This window comes from Lactuca sativa, chromosome 4, assembly GCF_002870075.4.
Source record: "Lactuca sativa cultivar Salinas chromosome 4, Lsat_Salinas_v11, whole genome shotgun sequence".
Taxonomy (NCBI): domain Eukaryota; kingdom Viridiplantae; phylum Streptophyta; class Magnoliopsida; order Asterales; family Asteraceae; genus Lactuca; species Lactuca sativa.
In genome coordinates this window covers 217,886,682-217,904,630 of record NC_056626.2, presented here as the reverse complement: position 1 = coordinate 217,904,630, position 17,949 = coordinate 217,886,682, and the positions used below count along the sequence as shown (strand labels likewise).

The following is a 17,949-nucleotide window of genomic DNA, read 5'->3' as shown; positions in this document are numbered from 1 at the left end:
TAAGGGCAATGTAGAAAAGAAAGTGTTTGACAAGTTCAACTTTATATTCACTAAATTCAGATTACCTTTTTTCAATTTCAATGGAATAAAAACAAACGAAACACTAACAGATTTTACGCTTAGATATTAAATATTATGATATTATTTTTATATTAAATAAATTGAGTTATATTTATGTTTGTTTAGAAAGGATTGTAACTAATAACTTTTACAAACAACATTCGTTTAAAAACGATCATAACTTAAAAGGACGATAGCTTAAGACTCACTACAAGAAAAAAGGGAAATAGCAGTGATAAATTAAAGTCGCCGCTAAAGAGTAGAAAAATCGCCAGTAAAGGTAATAGCGGCGACACGTCGCCAGTAAAAAGTCGCCGCTACTGCTTTGTCGCTACTGACCAAAATGTCACCGGTAAAGATCATTGTCGTCGTTAATGCTCCCGTCGGCGGTAATGCCACGTGTCGCCGCTAATGCTAATGTCGCCGCTAATTCTCCCGTTGCCGGTAATAGGGACCCCGGTAATAAAATTTTACATTTTTTTTAATTTTTTTTAACCAGAAAAAAAAAATTACAACAAGCTAGTACCAAATAGTGTAAGACATTAAATATAGAAGAAAAAAATAACATAATATCGGATTAGGTACGAAATAGTGTAATGACATTACACATAATTAATTTCATACCAAAATAAACAACCAAAGTTTTATAATTACAACAAGCTAGTACCAAAGTGTGACGACAAGTTTAAAATACAAAACACAACTAATTATCCGACAAACCATCACATTCGTTCTCGTCATTTCTTCCTTGATCTTTCCCCGATTGAAAAAACACATAAAGCTCATCCCTAAACGTGGGTTCGTTGAGAAGATTTTCCAACTACATAATAAATAACAACATATATAATTTTATAAGTTAAATTATCAAACATAAACAAAAAACTACCAAAGTACATTGCTACTTTTAAACTATGGACAAAAAACCAAAGTACATTGCTATTTATTGCACTTAAAACATAAACAAAATTACAAGCACAATTACCAAATCAACATGCATTTATTGATTCAAAAGTACATTGCTATTTTTAAACTATGGACAAAAAACCAAAATACATTGCTATTTTTTGCACTTAAAGCATAAACACAATTACAAACAAAATTACCTAATCAACATGCATTTTTTGATAATTATATAGATACATGAGACACTGAAATTAAATAATCTACTCCTTTTGTGCTAAAGAAATTTAAATACGAGAAATACCAAAAGTACATTGATATTTCTTGCACATAGGATAAAAACACATTTACCAAATCAACATGCATTTATTGACGCCAAAGTACATTGTTATTTTTAAACTAAGACAAAAAACCAAAGTACATTGCTATTTCTTGCACTTAGGAAAAAAAACCCAATTACCAAAGTTTTTAGCAAATAATCACCACAAACCAAAATTACTAAATCAACATGCATCCTACTTTGTTTGTTTTTATTTATTTTTATTTTTAAATAACACTCTCAATACTAGCATCTTACGTTATATGTTTTTTTTATTTTTATTTCTTGCTCCTTCGAATGAGAATTCTTCGATGATCACGGTCGAAGCCTTGGCTCAAAACTTTTCGACACAGACTCCATGAGTTTCATCTACATCTGAATTCACTTTTCAAGACAAAAAAAAAACTAAAGAAAACTTAGCACACAATATTTTTGGATTTTTCATATTTTCTGGAAAAATAAAAATAGAAACAACAATATTTTGGATTTTTGATTTTTTGATTTTTGTTTGATTTTTGATTTTTTTTTAATTCTCCCCCTAAATTTGTGCATAAAGGAAAACTATGAACAAATTTAACAAAAACACAAATAATTTGGATCAAAGTTGTGAGATAGTTTTAACATTGTTTATCAATACCCTCACCTTCATGAATAAATCTAGTCAATTGTCGGTATTGTGGTCCACTTAAACATGAAGGATATCGAAATTCTTTTCTAAATATACCATTTAGCTGATGACGACCACATGTATTATTGTCCACTAAATTAAGTAGCGAGATCTACAAACAACCTCTAATGATTCAATTTTAGTTGCACTAGAACGTGTTCCCCACTTCCCGATATACCATGGCTATTAATAACTTCCAAAGAACTCCTTCCTTTAGGTGAGTAAACAATTATTAAGGAGGAAGTCAAATTTCTAAATAAATGCATATGTTTTGTTCGGATCTCTTTCAATCACGCAGATGGGACAACATATGACTAACAGAGATAGAGGGATTGAGAGGTAGAATGTTGCATATGTTGTGTCCCAGGTCGTATCTTTTGATCACGCAGAGGGGACAATATATGGCTAACAGATAGAAATAATTTCATAGATAAGGAGGTGCGTAGAATTAGAGTTTCATATGTTGCAATCCATGTCGGATCTCTTCCAATCATGCAGAGGAAGCAACATATGACTGACACATAGAAAGCAAGAAAATAATTCCCTACAGACCTACTTTATCAGAACCCCCAGTCGCCCTATCAGAACCAGAATTAAGGACATAAGTCCATACATCAAGGAAAAGTTAAGCCACGGTTCTAGATGTGTATTAATTTAGTGTATCCCGTGGGATCCCATGTTTATCTCACTGCTCAATCTACCTGAGTGTCATATGGTCAATCCAAACAATCGTATCTAAATTCACACTGTCAAATCCTTCATGCCTACCAGCACATTAAGAACAGAGTCTAGACAATTCAGATTCAGTCCCCTACACACGTTTAGACTGCCCGTTATCACTTTCTTGATATCAATTCCCAAACAATACCTACTAACGAAAAACTATAAGAAAATAAAAGATTGTCTTCAAAACGAATCAGTTTAAGATAAACTCAGGAGTATAAAGAAGAGAACTCAAACCGTAATTCATCGACTGAATTTGCATCTAGAAGGTCTGAGAACAGCATGTATAATCTCAGAACATATCCGAAAATTCTTCACATAGTTAAGCACAAAAACCCTTGAGTGATCCCTTCCTTTCTTCCTTTCCCGCAAAGGACACATACTCTAACTTAAAGTTCTAAGTGTTGCACAGTTGACAGATGTCCTCTATCATGTGCTTGGAACAGCCACTATCAACAAACCAAAGTTTGATGATATGCCTCCATCGATGCTCCGAAGTAGAGCAGGATCAGTTGGTCTTTGGAACTCAGACCATTTTGAAACTGGGTTGACCTTTGTCATCTTTGTAAGGTACTCTCTCCCATGACATGTCCTGCTTATCACAAACAGAAGATGTAGAAATATTAGAATCATTAGAAGATCTGGGAGAGTGAACCTTTGGTACCCATCTGTAGTAGGGTTTAACCCATTTCTTGTTGGATCGGATGGGTGTCTCGACACTTGATTTTGAACTTGAAGTCGGTCGTTGAGATGACGTTGACCTAGCCGGTCTTGGTTTCGTTTGAGCATCTCTTGAATTGGACTTCTTGGCTGGCAATCCCTTCTTGACCTTGGGATTTTGATTCTTGGCCTTCTTCACATTCCTTTCGCCATTTCGCGATTGTAACCTCAAATGATTTCCTTTGGAGAATCTCCCTCTTGGCGCATTCTGCTAGCCTTGTGCGTAGTAGGGAACGTATGCGCGATTAGGACAATTTCTGGCAATGTGTCCAGGTGTTCCACAGTGAAAAGATGTATTTTTCTTCACTAGGAAGTTGTTTCTTCCTTCCCATGGTGGCGTGTCCTTGCCTTGTTTCTTATTGTTCCCACAGGCACACTTGCAGAAAGTATTCGGTTTCGCTTATTTTGGTGGCTTGTATTTTCCAACAGTAGGTTTAGAAGTAACTAAGTTAGAAACAGCAAATTCAGAGTTCAAGGAGTCATTGGTTTGACAATCAACAAAATTTGCAGAACTAGAATTAGTTATGTTCTTCTTGTCATCATCCTCTACTACTTTACCTGTACATGAAGTAGAGGCATCAGAAACGTTCACCTCAACATTCTCAGTTGGCCCAGATTGTTCAGTTTTAACTGAAGTTGGTTCAGGGAGTGAGCCAGACTGAGCAGGAATTTCTTCCTCATTGGTCTTAAGGAGTGGGTTATAATTGTCATTGAAGGGAGGTGGTACATTGTAATACCCTAGACCCTTGGTTTGATTATCTTTAAATTTTAAACAGATATCAATCATGGACACAACTACCTCACTTGACACATCAAACTTTTTAAAGTTGGATTCAGCATCTTTAATTTGGTTTTTAATGCACGAAGTTCGGTAGTCACAGCATCAAAATCTCTCTTAAGATATCTATAATGGATACACTTGTCACTATACTTTGCTTGTAATTTCCTAAAGTCCTCAGTCTTTGCCTGGCCTTTCTTAAGTTGGTACCCCTCATATTTAAGTTCCTCATCTTCTCTTTTTAACAAATCAATTTGTTCACGAAGAAACATAATAGTAGTTTCAATGAAAAGTCATTGACCGGGAGGGATGTGGAACTCATTTTTATCAAAAATGCTCTTTGACTAAAAACTCAAAAGTCAACCTTAAAAGTCAAATTTAGAAAATCAAACTTAAAAGTCAAATTTAAAAAGTCAAACCGAAAAGCTAAATTTGAGAATTTGAAAGTTAAACGAGAAAGTCAAAGGTCAAACTTTAAAGTCAAAGTCAAAATTTTAGGTCAAAAGTCAATTTAGAAAGACAAAAATTAAAAAATAAAATTTTTTTTGGTTGAAAATGGATTTTGAAATTTTGAAAATAAAAAAAATAATTTTTAGGCTGAAAGTGTTAAAAATGCGAAAGTAGGAAGCGAGAAAGCGAATCCTTAAGATTTAAAAACAGAAGACGATTAGTGTGTGATATGCTAGATCGGATGGTAAGACGCTGGTTTGAGGAAGGGAGTGACATGAGTTCGAATCTTGGCAACCCCAAATATTTTTGAATGTTGAACGAAGCTGCTGAACGCTGAATGAGGCTGTTGAATGTTGAATGAAAGTGGGTCGAACACGTGTTGGGCCGTGAACTGTCCGATGACCGCAAACTCTCGTGAGCCGTAAACGAACGAGAAACCCTAATTTGTGATTACGGCCGCCGCCGAGAAACCCTAGCCACTGATTACGATCGTAAACCCTTCAAGGGCCATGAACACTGCTTCAGATGACGTGAAAAACTTTCACCTCTTTTTGCTCCAAAACTCGATCAAATACTCGTTTTTATAAAAAACGCGAAGAACAAACCCCCTATTTTGCCAAGATCTATCCAAAAACGCAAAAATCCTTCAAAAATAAGATCAAATACACTCCAGCTCTCAAAATTTTTATTGATACAATCCAAGATCTGATACCACTTGTAAGTCCCTAATTCACTTGTGTATCAATCAAATCCATTTGATGGTGCGGAATCTCAATCAAACGGATGATGCCAGATCAAAATAAAAGAGAAGGAGAAGAAGAATAAGTGAATCTATGATGTATTCAATGAATAGAATGATGCTCCATACATATAGTACACACACACTAGTTCTTCTCTCTCTTTTCTCTCTCTAGAACACCTTAGAATACACACACTTAAGCTCATCTAGACCATACACTCTCTCCTAGCCTTACACACTCTTATGACTCTACTAACACTATTTATATGAGACAAACAACCGCAAATGGGTTCACAGCCGTAAACACCCATACAGCCGTAAACTAGACTGAAAAAGTATAATTGCCTAGAAAAGTAAAGTATAAATCATATTTTTGACCCGAGAAAGCATATCCACATGCTCGCAACCCCTCCGGTTTCTTTCAACTGGTATTGGGTATATTTCAGCCCTTTCAGTCTCTTTCAAACGGTACCGGATATATTTCAAACCCTTCGGTCCCTTTCAACCGGTATTGGGTATTTTTCAACCCCTTCGGTCCCTTTCAACCAGTATTGGGTCTATTTCACCCCTGCCACTAAAAAAGTGTCACAAGGACATCAAGCAAGTATAGGCATAAAGGATAACTGTCACGAAGACAACCATCATACTACAAACATAATCGAGTGGGCTGAGATTGGTGCCTTCGACCCACGAATAAAGTGAAAGAAACTCACCTCAGATTGAAGGTATCAAATCACACTCGAGCGGCTGACTCGCAAAATCCTCTCTCTAAATCACAAATATAAAAATCTAATTAGAAATTATGTCAATAACCCAACCCGAGGGTCCAAACCCCAAATCTTGACTTTTAAGGCAAAGGGTTGCTTAACCCTTGCCTTATTGGGCCTATCCCCCCAAATCCAAACTAGCCCAAAATGCATTCCAAGCCCAACTAAAAGACCTTAAGGCCCAATGTCGGCCCAATAGTCTGAGGCCCAAACCTAAACAAGGCAAAAAGCCCAGCAAAACTCGAGCCCAAAATCCCTTAAGCCCACAGACTACATATGTGTGATGTACATGGCTCATACGACCAACGTATGCTGTTGATCCGGAATCGGGGCACTAGCCCAGTACGCGCAACATACCTAGGAGTACGCCCGACATACTGGTCAGTTAGCCTAAAACGTTCCAGTGTCTTAACGTATTAAGCTTTAATGTCCAAAATTTAGATCCAAGCTCATAAAAGTGTCTTAATCCATAAAGTTGCAAACTTTATGCTTTTGCATGACTTAATGGGACTCAAATCATGGATTAAGCCTTTTATCTCCCTTATGTGGTCACCAACTCATGCATCGTTGAGTCTTAACCTACAATATACATTTTTTATGACTTCATGCACCCCAAGAGTCCAAAAGGACATCTCAAATGGTCCGGAGTAGCCCATACTCCAAAAGACCAAACTATGGGACCAAAAGATGCTACGTTCTTTTCTAAACTGGATCTAAGCTTAGAATGAACAAGTTTCAGACTTTATACCTCCAATGGGATAGAAATGATGCACAACCTCTAGATCTACAAGCTTCTTCATGTCCTTTGCTTCTCCTTAAGCCACCTTATTCTTCAAAATCACAAAAGGAACACCCAAAAACTCTTAGTAAGCTCAAGAATGCTCTTCAAGGTGGCAAGCATTTCAAGATTAGCATAAAAGGAAATGAGGGTTGATAAGGTAAAGACAGTGAATGGCTTAATGTATTTAAATAGGGTGCAAACCCTAAAAATCAGGGTTTGCCCCTGGCTCCCGTACGCCCCACATACGCATGGGTATGCCCAACGTACGCAGGGGACACCCCCGATCTATCCATACATGGGAGTAAGCCATGCATACCTTGTGTACGCCTAACGTACTCCGGTCTAGTCCAAGGGTAAAAGGGAGTTTAATGCAATGGTTTTACCTAGCGAATCCGGCCGTTACACTAATATGCTTAAAGTAGATTGATTAATTTTTTTTATGACCTCTCAACATGAATACAATAATAACAGGTAATAAGAATAGAGTAAATGCGATAAATTGGAGAAGAAGAAGGAGAATAGTAAAGAAAGAACCTAGAAAAAAGAACTGGAGAAGAAAACTGTTGAAGAAGAACACTATAAATCGTAGGAATCAATCCAAAATCATAAGAATAACAACTTGAATGTAATCATATATATAAGGTGTTTTTGAATAAGAAAATCATTATTTTCCAAAAAATTGGGATTCTAAGATATCATCTTGGAGATTTTCGGCTATTCATCTGGAAAAAAAGATATCAGTTATATTGATTCAAAATTTCAAATTAATTGACTTACTTATTTAATGCGTTTTAAAATTCAAACCATCATCTCAAATTGATTTATTTTACGTGGGATATACTGGGAGATAAATTATGAATAATATTAACTTTAATTTTGTCTCTCAAATATTTTGCTGATTTAATGGGATTATGAAACATCCCAAAAATTCAGTCCAAAATTTTCATTTTAAAATCATTAAGAAAACTATCAAACATCATATAAAAATCATAAGTCGTGTAACTCAAATATCATAAACATTTGTCGTATATATCACAGTATAAACATCTTAGGCTAAACAAATGGTGTGTGCACTGCAATCATCCCGAGCTCTTCCCCTTGCTACCGAAAGTACTTGAAACCAAAACTGAAAACTATAAGCACAGAGCTTAGTGAGTTTCCCCAAACTACCACATACCATACACATAATCATGCTACTAGAAGATACGGGCCCCACCCACACTCAAGGAGATACAGACCCCGCCCACACTCCGCTGACTACGAGATACGGGCCCCGTCCACACTCGGCTAACTACGAGATACATGCCCTTCTCACACTTGGCTAACTATGAGATACGGGCCCCACCCACACTCAACTACTAAACATACATACAAGTATAACCAAATCTATCAACGCATCCTATATACATACTCAAATAATACTATGAGATATGGTCCCCGCCCACACTCAGCTAATAATAAGATACAGGCCTCGCCCACACTCTATAATATACGGGCCCCACATACACTCAACTAACTAGGAGATATGGGCCCCGCCACACTTTACTGACTATGGGATATGGGCCTCGCCCACACTCACATTCCTAACAACACATACATGTATCACACAGACAAGTATAACAATCCAACAATCTGACTGATATCTATACTCGGGTAATAATGAGATACGGGCCCCGCCCACACTTAATGTTCCTATCAAGAACATACAAACTACACGAGCCGACATTGATGCCTTTGACCTGTTCAGACCAGGTGGAACTCACCTTGCACTGCTGAAGTCCTACGCATAAATCCCTAGCTACTGGCTGATAGATTCCCAAACTGTCAATCATCAAAACAAAACCTAATTAACCATTTGGGTTTCAATGTATAACCATAAATCCACACTTGGGGGGTAAAAGCACCATTTTACCCCTAACATAGCTTGGTCCAAGACCAAGGCCCAACTCATACTCTGAAGGCTCAAAAATCACATAATCAACTAAGGCCCAATGGTAGACTAGTTTTCCAAATTGGGCACAAACCCAATACATAGGCCTTACCCTAAGGCCCATCCAAATATAGTAGTCCATATACTTGCTGTCAGATGGCCCAAGATGAATCCAAACCCGTAAGCCCAAAAGAAAGGCCCAACTTGAAGCCCAATCATAATTTGGGTTTTCACATAAAATGACGATTAAGGTTAAGTGTTCTTACTTAACCCATTAAGTTCATCACTCCACTAGGCCATTCATACAATGTAGTTGGACATAATTCAAAATTCCAATCTAATAGTCCAAACTCGGGTCCCAGCAAATCCCAAACTATCATTTCCAAAATTAGGGTTTTCTAAACCCTAATTAGGGTTTACAACCCAAACACAAGTCAATGAAGTCCAAGATCAAACTATAGGGATGATTCGGGTTTCATTATGTCGAGCACCACCCACTGCCACCGGGCGGTGGGGGTCGACGACAGCTCACGGCGGCAGCCACCACTTTACGGTGGTGGTGGTGGTTTTCCTTGACTTTTCTTCGACCAAATCACCCAATAAACAACCCATCATAAAGGAAACGTACACATAAACACACCAAACAACATACATACAGCCACCTATGCGGTGGTAGGCGGCAGCAAGCGGTGGCAACCACCACCTTATGGTAGTGGCGGTGGGTTTCCTGCCAAAAATCATGCATACTACACCGTAAATAATGAAAAGCAACTAGCATGCTCGAATACACACCCATATAGCCACCGCCTAGGCGGTAGATGTCGCCAAAAAAGATAAAAACGATGGCCCTTGACAGTAATGACGATTCTGACGTCGCATTCACGGAAAAGAACGAGAAAGAGAAAAAGGTAGGTTGTGGTGGACTTATCGTGTTATGCTGGTTGACTCACGACCCTCACACGACAGCGATACAGCCCTCCTTCGGTCATCGACGATCTTCAGGCGACATGCGAGATTTGGCTCTGGGGCTTCCGGCTTCGTTGGCAGTAGGTATTACCGGCAGCGGCTGTGGCAGTCGATCTCCGTTAAGCGGTGACGGTTGAAGAGGGTTCACATGGTGGTGGAAGCTGCTGCATCATATTAGGTTTAAGGTTGAAGATACCCGATGAAGTATCCTGAAGAGGGAAAGGAAGGGGGCCCGAGTCTAAACCCGTGATCCTTTCAAACATTTTTCACTTTTTTCGAGTTCAACCCCTCCTCCTCCAAAATTTTCAAATTAAATCCAAAATTTACCATTTAGCCCCTATCACTCCAAAGTCCTTTCAATTTAAGTCCTAATAGTTACCATGCAACCCATGTCTTCAAAAATCCTTTCAAATTAAACCCATAATTAACTAAAGAACCCTCAACCTTCAAAATTATTTACAAATAAATCTGGAAATTACATTTTAACCCCAAACTCTCAATTATGTCTTTTTAACCCCCCCCCCCCCCCCCTCTCCCAAACCAACGCCTTGCTAAATTATTCTACATTTAGGGCTACTATTCATTTATTTATTTTATCTATTTATTTATTTAATAAACGAAATGTTACATATTAGATTAAATTGTATATGCTTATTTAATGAGCTTTTTCAGAAAAAGAAAAAAAAAATAAATAATGAAAAAGCTAAATGGGTTTGAATTTTAAAGCAAAAAGATATAAATAGGAGAATTAAATTAGAAACAATATTCATCAGAGAAATTGATATCTCGTATATAAATATAATGATATGTTTTAATTGATAATATAATTGATGAATTTAAAAATTCTATAATTAAATATAATTGTGTTTGAATTCTATTTGGAGAAAACGATGTACTAATTTGATCTAAAAATGAAAAACATAAAATTAAAATACAATTGATGGTCCTCATTGTTTTCTTGGTGAATTAAACTCTCTGATATTATTATTACTGCTTAATAAAATGAATATCTGTAAAAAGAGGAGTGTGGAATTATTTTATGATAAAAAAATTCAATTATTTCAATTATTTTTCGAAAACAATTGTAAAAAAATAACAAAGAAACTTTTAAATTTCAAAATAATAAGTTTCACCGAACCGAAGATATGTAAACATAGTTCACATTTAAAATTACACAAAAAAATATATTATTTATCTCATGTTATTTTTAAATAATATTTAAAGATAACATAATGGTTTTGTTGACCATTTAAGGATAATATGTAGGGTTTTTGTAGAGTTTTCCTTTAAATAAATTATAAATAAAGAGGTGTTACCATTCATCCTGTTACTCTCACCTTCCTTCGGCGTCACCAACCACCAGCGAATCCGAAAGGATGAGTTTAAAAAGAATGATGATGGTTGTTCTCCTGCTCGTCCTCCACTTTATTGCACCATCCGCGGCGGATATCATATATTTGAATATCAGATCCAGTGGCCAACATAAGATCCGCTTGTCGGAGTTCGTATTTTCAGATACCGGTCACGTCTCCTTTGAAATATCGTCCGTATCTGTCACATCCTCTATATCGCAAACCGATACTTCACGAATCGGTTTCTTCCTTCTCTCGCATGATTTGCTAAACGAATACTTTCTCGAATTCAAATGAAACCCTAGTTTGTGCGTTCTGAATAACAAATTCATCTCACTCCTCTTCACTTTCCAGAATCTCCGGTCTTCTTTCAACACATCGTACCCAGTGTCATCTCAAGGTGTGTATTCACTCTACTTCGCCAACTGCAACCGCCAATCCCTTGTGTCGATTGACGGCCGCACCGAGCTCTACAACTTGGATGACGGCACCACCAAAGACTATTTATCAGCTGGACTAACACACCTCCCGTCTGTTTACTTCATCTTCTCGGTTCTTTATCTCAGTTTTCTACGGTTTTGGATCTCTGTATGCGTCAAGAACCAGCGTCGTTTTCACATGATTCATTTACTAATGGGTGTTTTGCTTGTTATTACTATCGGACACTTTATCTGTGCTGAGGCTGATCTACATTACCAGAAGGTTACCGGCACTCGTCAAGGAATGGATGTCTTGGTTTACATATTTCAGGTTGTCAGGTGTGTACTTTTGTACACCCTGATCGCGTTAATTGGTAGGGATGGTGTTTGTGGAACCCTTTTTTGCATGCAAAGGAAAAGCTGTTTTTGTTGATTGTTATCTTACTTCAAGTTTTGGCTAATGTATGTTCTATCAAGGGAGGGGTAACCGGCCTTTATAACGAAGACCGGTTGAATAATTGGCAGTTGGATTTTATTTCTATAGATTTCGTGTTTTGCCTTGCTATTTTCATCCCTTTTGTGGGGTCACTTATCTTGTTGAAAAAGACTTGTGAGACTGACAGGAATGCTGCTAGAAATATGGCGAACTTGGGATCATTTGTGTTGCTGGTTTTTGCATATGTGCTATTTACGAGGATTATTGTTAGTGCATTCGCTACCTTTGTAGTTTACAAGAACCCATGGATGATTAATGCGGCAGAAGAAACCGTCAGTCTCGTGTTTTGTATGGTGATGTTTTACTTGTTCCGGCCATGTGAGGACGAAGAGGCGGATGAAGATGAAAAGGCAACTGGGATGGTAGATGAGGAGTTTGGCGTAGGACTCCTTTGTTGATTTTTCGTTCATGGTAGTTTTTTTTTTTTTTTTTTTTTTTCTTTTTTTTTTTTTTTTTTTGGCATAGCTTCATATATTATTTTTTTTAGAAGTCTCAAAAGCTTTGTGTCCGACTTTTATGTTTGTTCTCTCATTTAAGTGGTAGATTGATGGACAAGCTTGACTTGTATGGTACTTTAGCTTTGCGTCCGATTTATTCAAACTTTTATTACACCTTTTGACACAATCTATACTAAGTTTATGCATAAATAGGTTTATTTGTTTGTTTTTTAATGTTATGTAAATCATATAATATAGCAACTAGCAAACAATTTTTGTTTTATTTTGTTGCAAATGAAACTTGGGATATATGGAGTGGTTCACGTAGGCGTTGAAAAAATCTTCAAACCCAATGGAGAACTCGAAACTCGCATCTGATTTGGCCTTAAACCCAAAAGGGCTGTCAGATTAAAAATCCGATGAGGATTGTATGTGTTTTGTCCTTATTAGATGAAGTCCATCCGATTTAAAACCAAAACATATTAAAATAGCCAAAAAGCCGTTTAAGTTTTAAGTTTTCAAGATATTTGTTTTTACCATTTGAAGTCTTTTAGGTTCATTAAAGCCCCTATAGAAGGTTTCCCGAGTAACTTTCAATTACATGACTAGGTGGCGTGCCATGTATTGTTCATTTTTTGTTGACATGGTAGTTTGTTGTCATTTATTTAAGAATAGACTAGAATGTGAAGCAATGAAGATGAAAAGATTTGAACCCTCGCAAAACAACAGCTCTAAGAAACAACTCTACCACTAGGCTAGAATACTCTTTTGTGTATTTAAATCTATGACATCTTGGAACTTAGGGCAAAAATTATAGCCGACCAATTGATAGTGAAACTCATGTTAATCCGAATTACTGATTTTTATTGCATCTTAAGAAGGACAAGTAAGTTTATTCTAACTATTATACGATACCAGATGATATCACACTTTCAAATGTATAACGAATCAAACCGCACAAACTATAACCTTTGGAATATGCCTGCAAAACTGAAAATTTGTAAAAAGTTATTTTAAGCGAAGAAATTATTCTAGTCTCATAGTACGTGTTTCCCTGAGTCCAAAAATATAAAGAACGTCTAAAAAGGAGTTTGTATGCAAAAGATACGACAGTTTTAAGAAGTCAAACCGATATAACACTGGTTTTACCTGTTCTAAGTAAATTATTTCACACCGTTGAGACACTTAAGCATTACTGATGAGATTTTTTAGAACATTTTTGAAATCAGACTATAATCTATTATTTAATTTCATACTAAAAATATTTTTAGCAACAATATTTACAAAAGTCGCGAAAACGAACACCGTGAGCCGTTTAGACACAAAACTTCAAAGCTAATTTCCCGGAGTTCCGTAACCCCAAAAATTAGTCTGCTTGAGTTTTTGAATCTTGGAATTAAATCCAATCTATCGGTACGTTGGAAAAATATTCTCGACATTCGGATCCCGACGCACCCGATTATGTGTGCTTTTGTGCCATTAATCAAGGTGTAACTTTTAGGTAGGATACAGTAGGATTTGAAGAAGAAAAAGGTCCAGCTTCTCTCTAGCTTTTCTCCCACGTGACCAGCTTCTCTCTTGCTTTTGTCACCACATGACTAACTTCTCTCTCTATCTCTTCCTTTCTTTCTAACCTCTCAAGCCTCTTATAAATCTCTCCTAAATCTCTCCCAAGTCTCTTGCAATCTCTCCCTCCTTATACTTTCTATCTCTCTTAGTGACACAAAAAAAAAACCACCCTATACAACCCTTATAATCTCTTCGTTAAACACCAACATCATCCTACCTTTCCCTTTGTTGAAATTAGCTCGAAATAAAAGAAGAAAACCAAGAACAACCTGCCAACTTCGGAATTTGTTCCAATTTCGGAATTTCCCTCTTCAACTTTGAAATTCTATCAGGTTCAAATCCCCTTCTACTTCGAACCCAACAAGCTTCGGACTTCTTCAACTTCAGATTTCTGCACACTTCGGAATTCAGACCCCATTCGGAATCTGTCTGCTTCAGCTTCAGACACTACTGACTTCAAACCTCACCACCAGTTTCAGATTTTCTCAATTTTGGATCATTTTTCACCTTGGATTCCTATAGCTTTCGAATTTTTAACAAGCCTCAAATCTTTTGCACCTCGAAATTTCTGACATTTTGGATGTCTCCCATCATCATAGGATCCTCCTATCACCTCTCCCATAATCAAAATTAAGCTAATCTTGGAATTTCAAATTCACAACAATACATCCCGGCTCTCGCATCCAATACTCGAAACTCAATAACCGTACATTAAAGTGAGTGTTACGACCCAACTTTTACATATTGTCGGGGGGGGGGGGGGGGATACATGCACTACTTGTAATATATATATATATATATATATATATATATATATATATATATATATATATATATATATATATATATATATATATATTTCTAAATGCATTGTTTATACAAAAAACATCATCATTTTTATGCAACAAAAATGGCACAAAAATATTACTTACTACTTTACTACTTACGGTACGGAGAATCTGCTTTGAAGGGCCGCATAGGGTTGTTGGATTTCAGAACGGCTTAAATGCTAAACTGATCCTTCCCTCTGGTGTTTCATGTCTGACCCTCGTCTGTACATGGTAGTACGTGTACTAAGTCATACTTATCATACAAAATACACATGAATTATCATTATTTTGTGTAAACAACTTTCAAGCTTGTGAAATATTTGTTTAAATACTTATATGTTATAAGTAAACAAAATTGTTTTAAACATGAATATTTACATATGTTATGTTGTTAAAATAACATAACTAGTAAAAATAACATATACATTCCGACTACAAATGTGTTATGACTATATAGACGGTTATCAACTTGGTAGTTTCAATATACCTCGTAGATACACAAAAATATATAAGTTTATATATTTATACAAGTTATAGAACTTGTATCTTAGACTCTTATATGTGCTTGTGTAGACTATCCCAAGTTTTATCAACTATTTAAGCAAGCACCGTACACTTTTACGTATACGTTTATCAAATATACTTGTCGTTTATCCGTTTATCGTATCTGCGATTGTTAAGTACAAACTTGGCAGATGACTTTATTTGTATATTTGTATGTATGTTTACCCTTATCCATACAACCATGGTCTTGGTCTCTTTCAAAACAATTGTAAGTATGGAATTACTTATGAAACATAACGTTTTGGCTTTGTAAGATTCATTACAAACACAATTTTATGGATTTACTTATACAAACCATACATTTTGGCTTTTAAAGACTCATTGCAAACTTAACTGTTGTTATACATACAAAGAAAATACTTTTTGGACTTTTAAAAAGTATTATTGTGGTTAACATAAAACCTGTAACGCTCACCAACCTTTGTGTTGACCCTCAAACTTACATGTATTCTCAGGGGATCATTAGACAAGCTTTCAGACGGAAGATTAGTCGTGGATTACAAACGACCTAGCTATCTAGTATTTGTTATCTGCCTACCTGTTTAAGGCAACTACTATGCTATTATTATCTGTAAGAACCCTATATTCAACTTTCTGTGATCCATGAACTTAGTTGCACTCCCAACATGTTTCGCCTTGGCCAGGAGTGTGACAGAATGGTATCAAAGCTAAATTGGCTATAGAGAACTTGTATCATCGAAAGAGGAATACATCTATAGCAAACTAGCTTCTAATAAAAAGTATTATTAATAATGACACTACTTCTCGACTACTTATAGTGCTTCATGTCTAGCCCTCATCTGTGCCTAGTAGTCGGGAAGTACAAAACAAAAGTTAATAATACTACAAACCCCACCAACTATAATATATAAGTGTTTATATATACTCTAACCACGATGAGAATACTTAATAAAATTTTAAACATCCCTTCAAATAGAACTACCAACTCAACCCTTTAGGTCAGACACCTTAATTAGGGTTAGTACCGTACATAAGTAATACCATAAATAAATTTGGAATGCACACCTATGTTATTTATGGCCAGGCCGGTGCACAACCAACCCTGAGCAATGAGTTTGACAGACTACAACGGTTGAAAGTTTTAGAGATTGAAGGATGTTCTCCAAATTCACTACAGCAACCTAGTACCTTAGAATCCATATATACATTTTAAAACACTTACAATTCATTAGCAATTAAGGTCCCTTTTCTATCATTTGGAAATCTAGAGGATTTCTAAACCAATCACCTTCTCCATATCATTTGGAAATCTAGAGGATTTCTAAATCAATCCCCTTCTTCTTATAATCTGTAGGAATTTAAGAATAAACTATACTAATACATTATCATAAAATACATCCCATACATACTTGTTAGGACTTCATAGTATTAACACAACTTAACATGTCCATTTTGAACATATTAGGACAATATGCCCCTCGAAAGGAATCGCGAGTTCGTCCACCACCAACTCCCCGAGGCAACCAGAGGGAAGCCCCACAAATAACTCAACCCTCGGTTGAAATTCTGAACGATGAAGAACCTATTAATGCAACGAATGTAAACCCTACATTCCAGATAGATTCCACTATGATACATAACATGCTCTCACAAGGAATTACTACAGCCTTGGTAGCATATGAAGCAACCCAAAATAGAAACACCAGGAATAGTGGAAGTGGAACTCCCACAATTCACCAAAACAAACACAAGAAACTGCTGCTATAAGGATTTCATGGGCTGCAAACCTCGATCCTTCTACAACACTGAAGGAGTTGTTTGCCTGTCGTGTTGGATAGAAAAGACTGAGGATGTCTTTTCACATCAGCTCTTGCCCATATGACTGCAGGGTTAAGTATGCTACCTACACGCTAATAGACTCTGCCTTAACTTGGTGGAATAACCATGCAAAGTCCATGGGGATCACTAAAGCTTATGCCATGGGCTGGGAATCCCTGAAACAGATAATGACCAAGGAGTATTGTCCCCGAAAAGAGATACATGCTCTAGAGCAGGAACTATGGAATCTTATTATGAAAGGATCAGAAGTAGCTGCCTACAGCTCCCGATTCAATGACCTTGCAAACCTTTGCCTGGGAATGGTGACCCTATAAGACAAGAAGATCGAAAGGTACATTTGGGGACTAGGTTCACTTGTTCAAGGTTTGGTTACTGCATCTAGACCCTTCACTTTCGATAGTGCTAAGCAATTAGCCTATCAGTTGACTGAACAATGTGTCCAACAGGGTACCATGACCCTACCAGCAGAGAAGAAGCACAATGGAATCACTAAAAGGAAGTTTTATGGGGAAAAAGGAGGACTCCAAGCATCACAAGGCTGAAGCAGAACCATTGGCTGTCTATTCTGTAATTACCAATACTCCTACCCCAACTAAGTCCTACACTAGGACTTTACCTCATTGTATAGAGTGAAATTTACACCATGATGGGAATTACAGGGAAGTGATCTGCAACAAATGTA

The 17,949-nt window shown here is 36.7% G+C and overlaps 1 protein-coding gene across 1 annotated transcript; it reads left to right on the top strand.

Annotated features, from left to right (window-relative positions):
* Positions 1–9,676: 9,676 nt before the first annotated feature.
* Positions 9,677–12,610, top strand: LOC111893475 (protein CANDIDATE G-PROTEIN COUPLED RECEPTOR 7-like). Its single transcript, XM_023889529.2, has 4 exons — positions 9,677–9,742; positions 11,507–11,854; positions 11,950–12,429; positions 12,533–12,610. Exons 1-4 carry the CDS (start codon positions 9,677–9,679, stop codon positions 12,608–12,610), a joined length of 972 nt encoding a protein of 323 aa, XP_023745297.2.
* The last annotated feature ends 5,339 nt before the right edge of the window (positions 12,611–17,949 follow it).

Bases quoted from the DNA above. Each gene is read 5' to 3' on its own strand.
- LOC111893475 (XM_023889529.2), top strand. From the start codon at position 9,677: ATGGCCCTTGACAGTAATGACGATTCTGACGTCGCATTCACGGAAAAG. The intron at 9,743-11,506 runs GTAGGTTGTGGT...TTCACTTTCCAG, and splicing joins AGAACGAGAAAGAGAAAAAG to AATCTCCGGTCTTCTTTCAA. The intron at 12,430-12,532 runs GTAGATGAGGAG...TTTTTGGCATAG, and splicing joins ATGAAAAGGCAACTGGGATG to CTTCATATATTATTTTTTTT.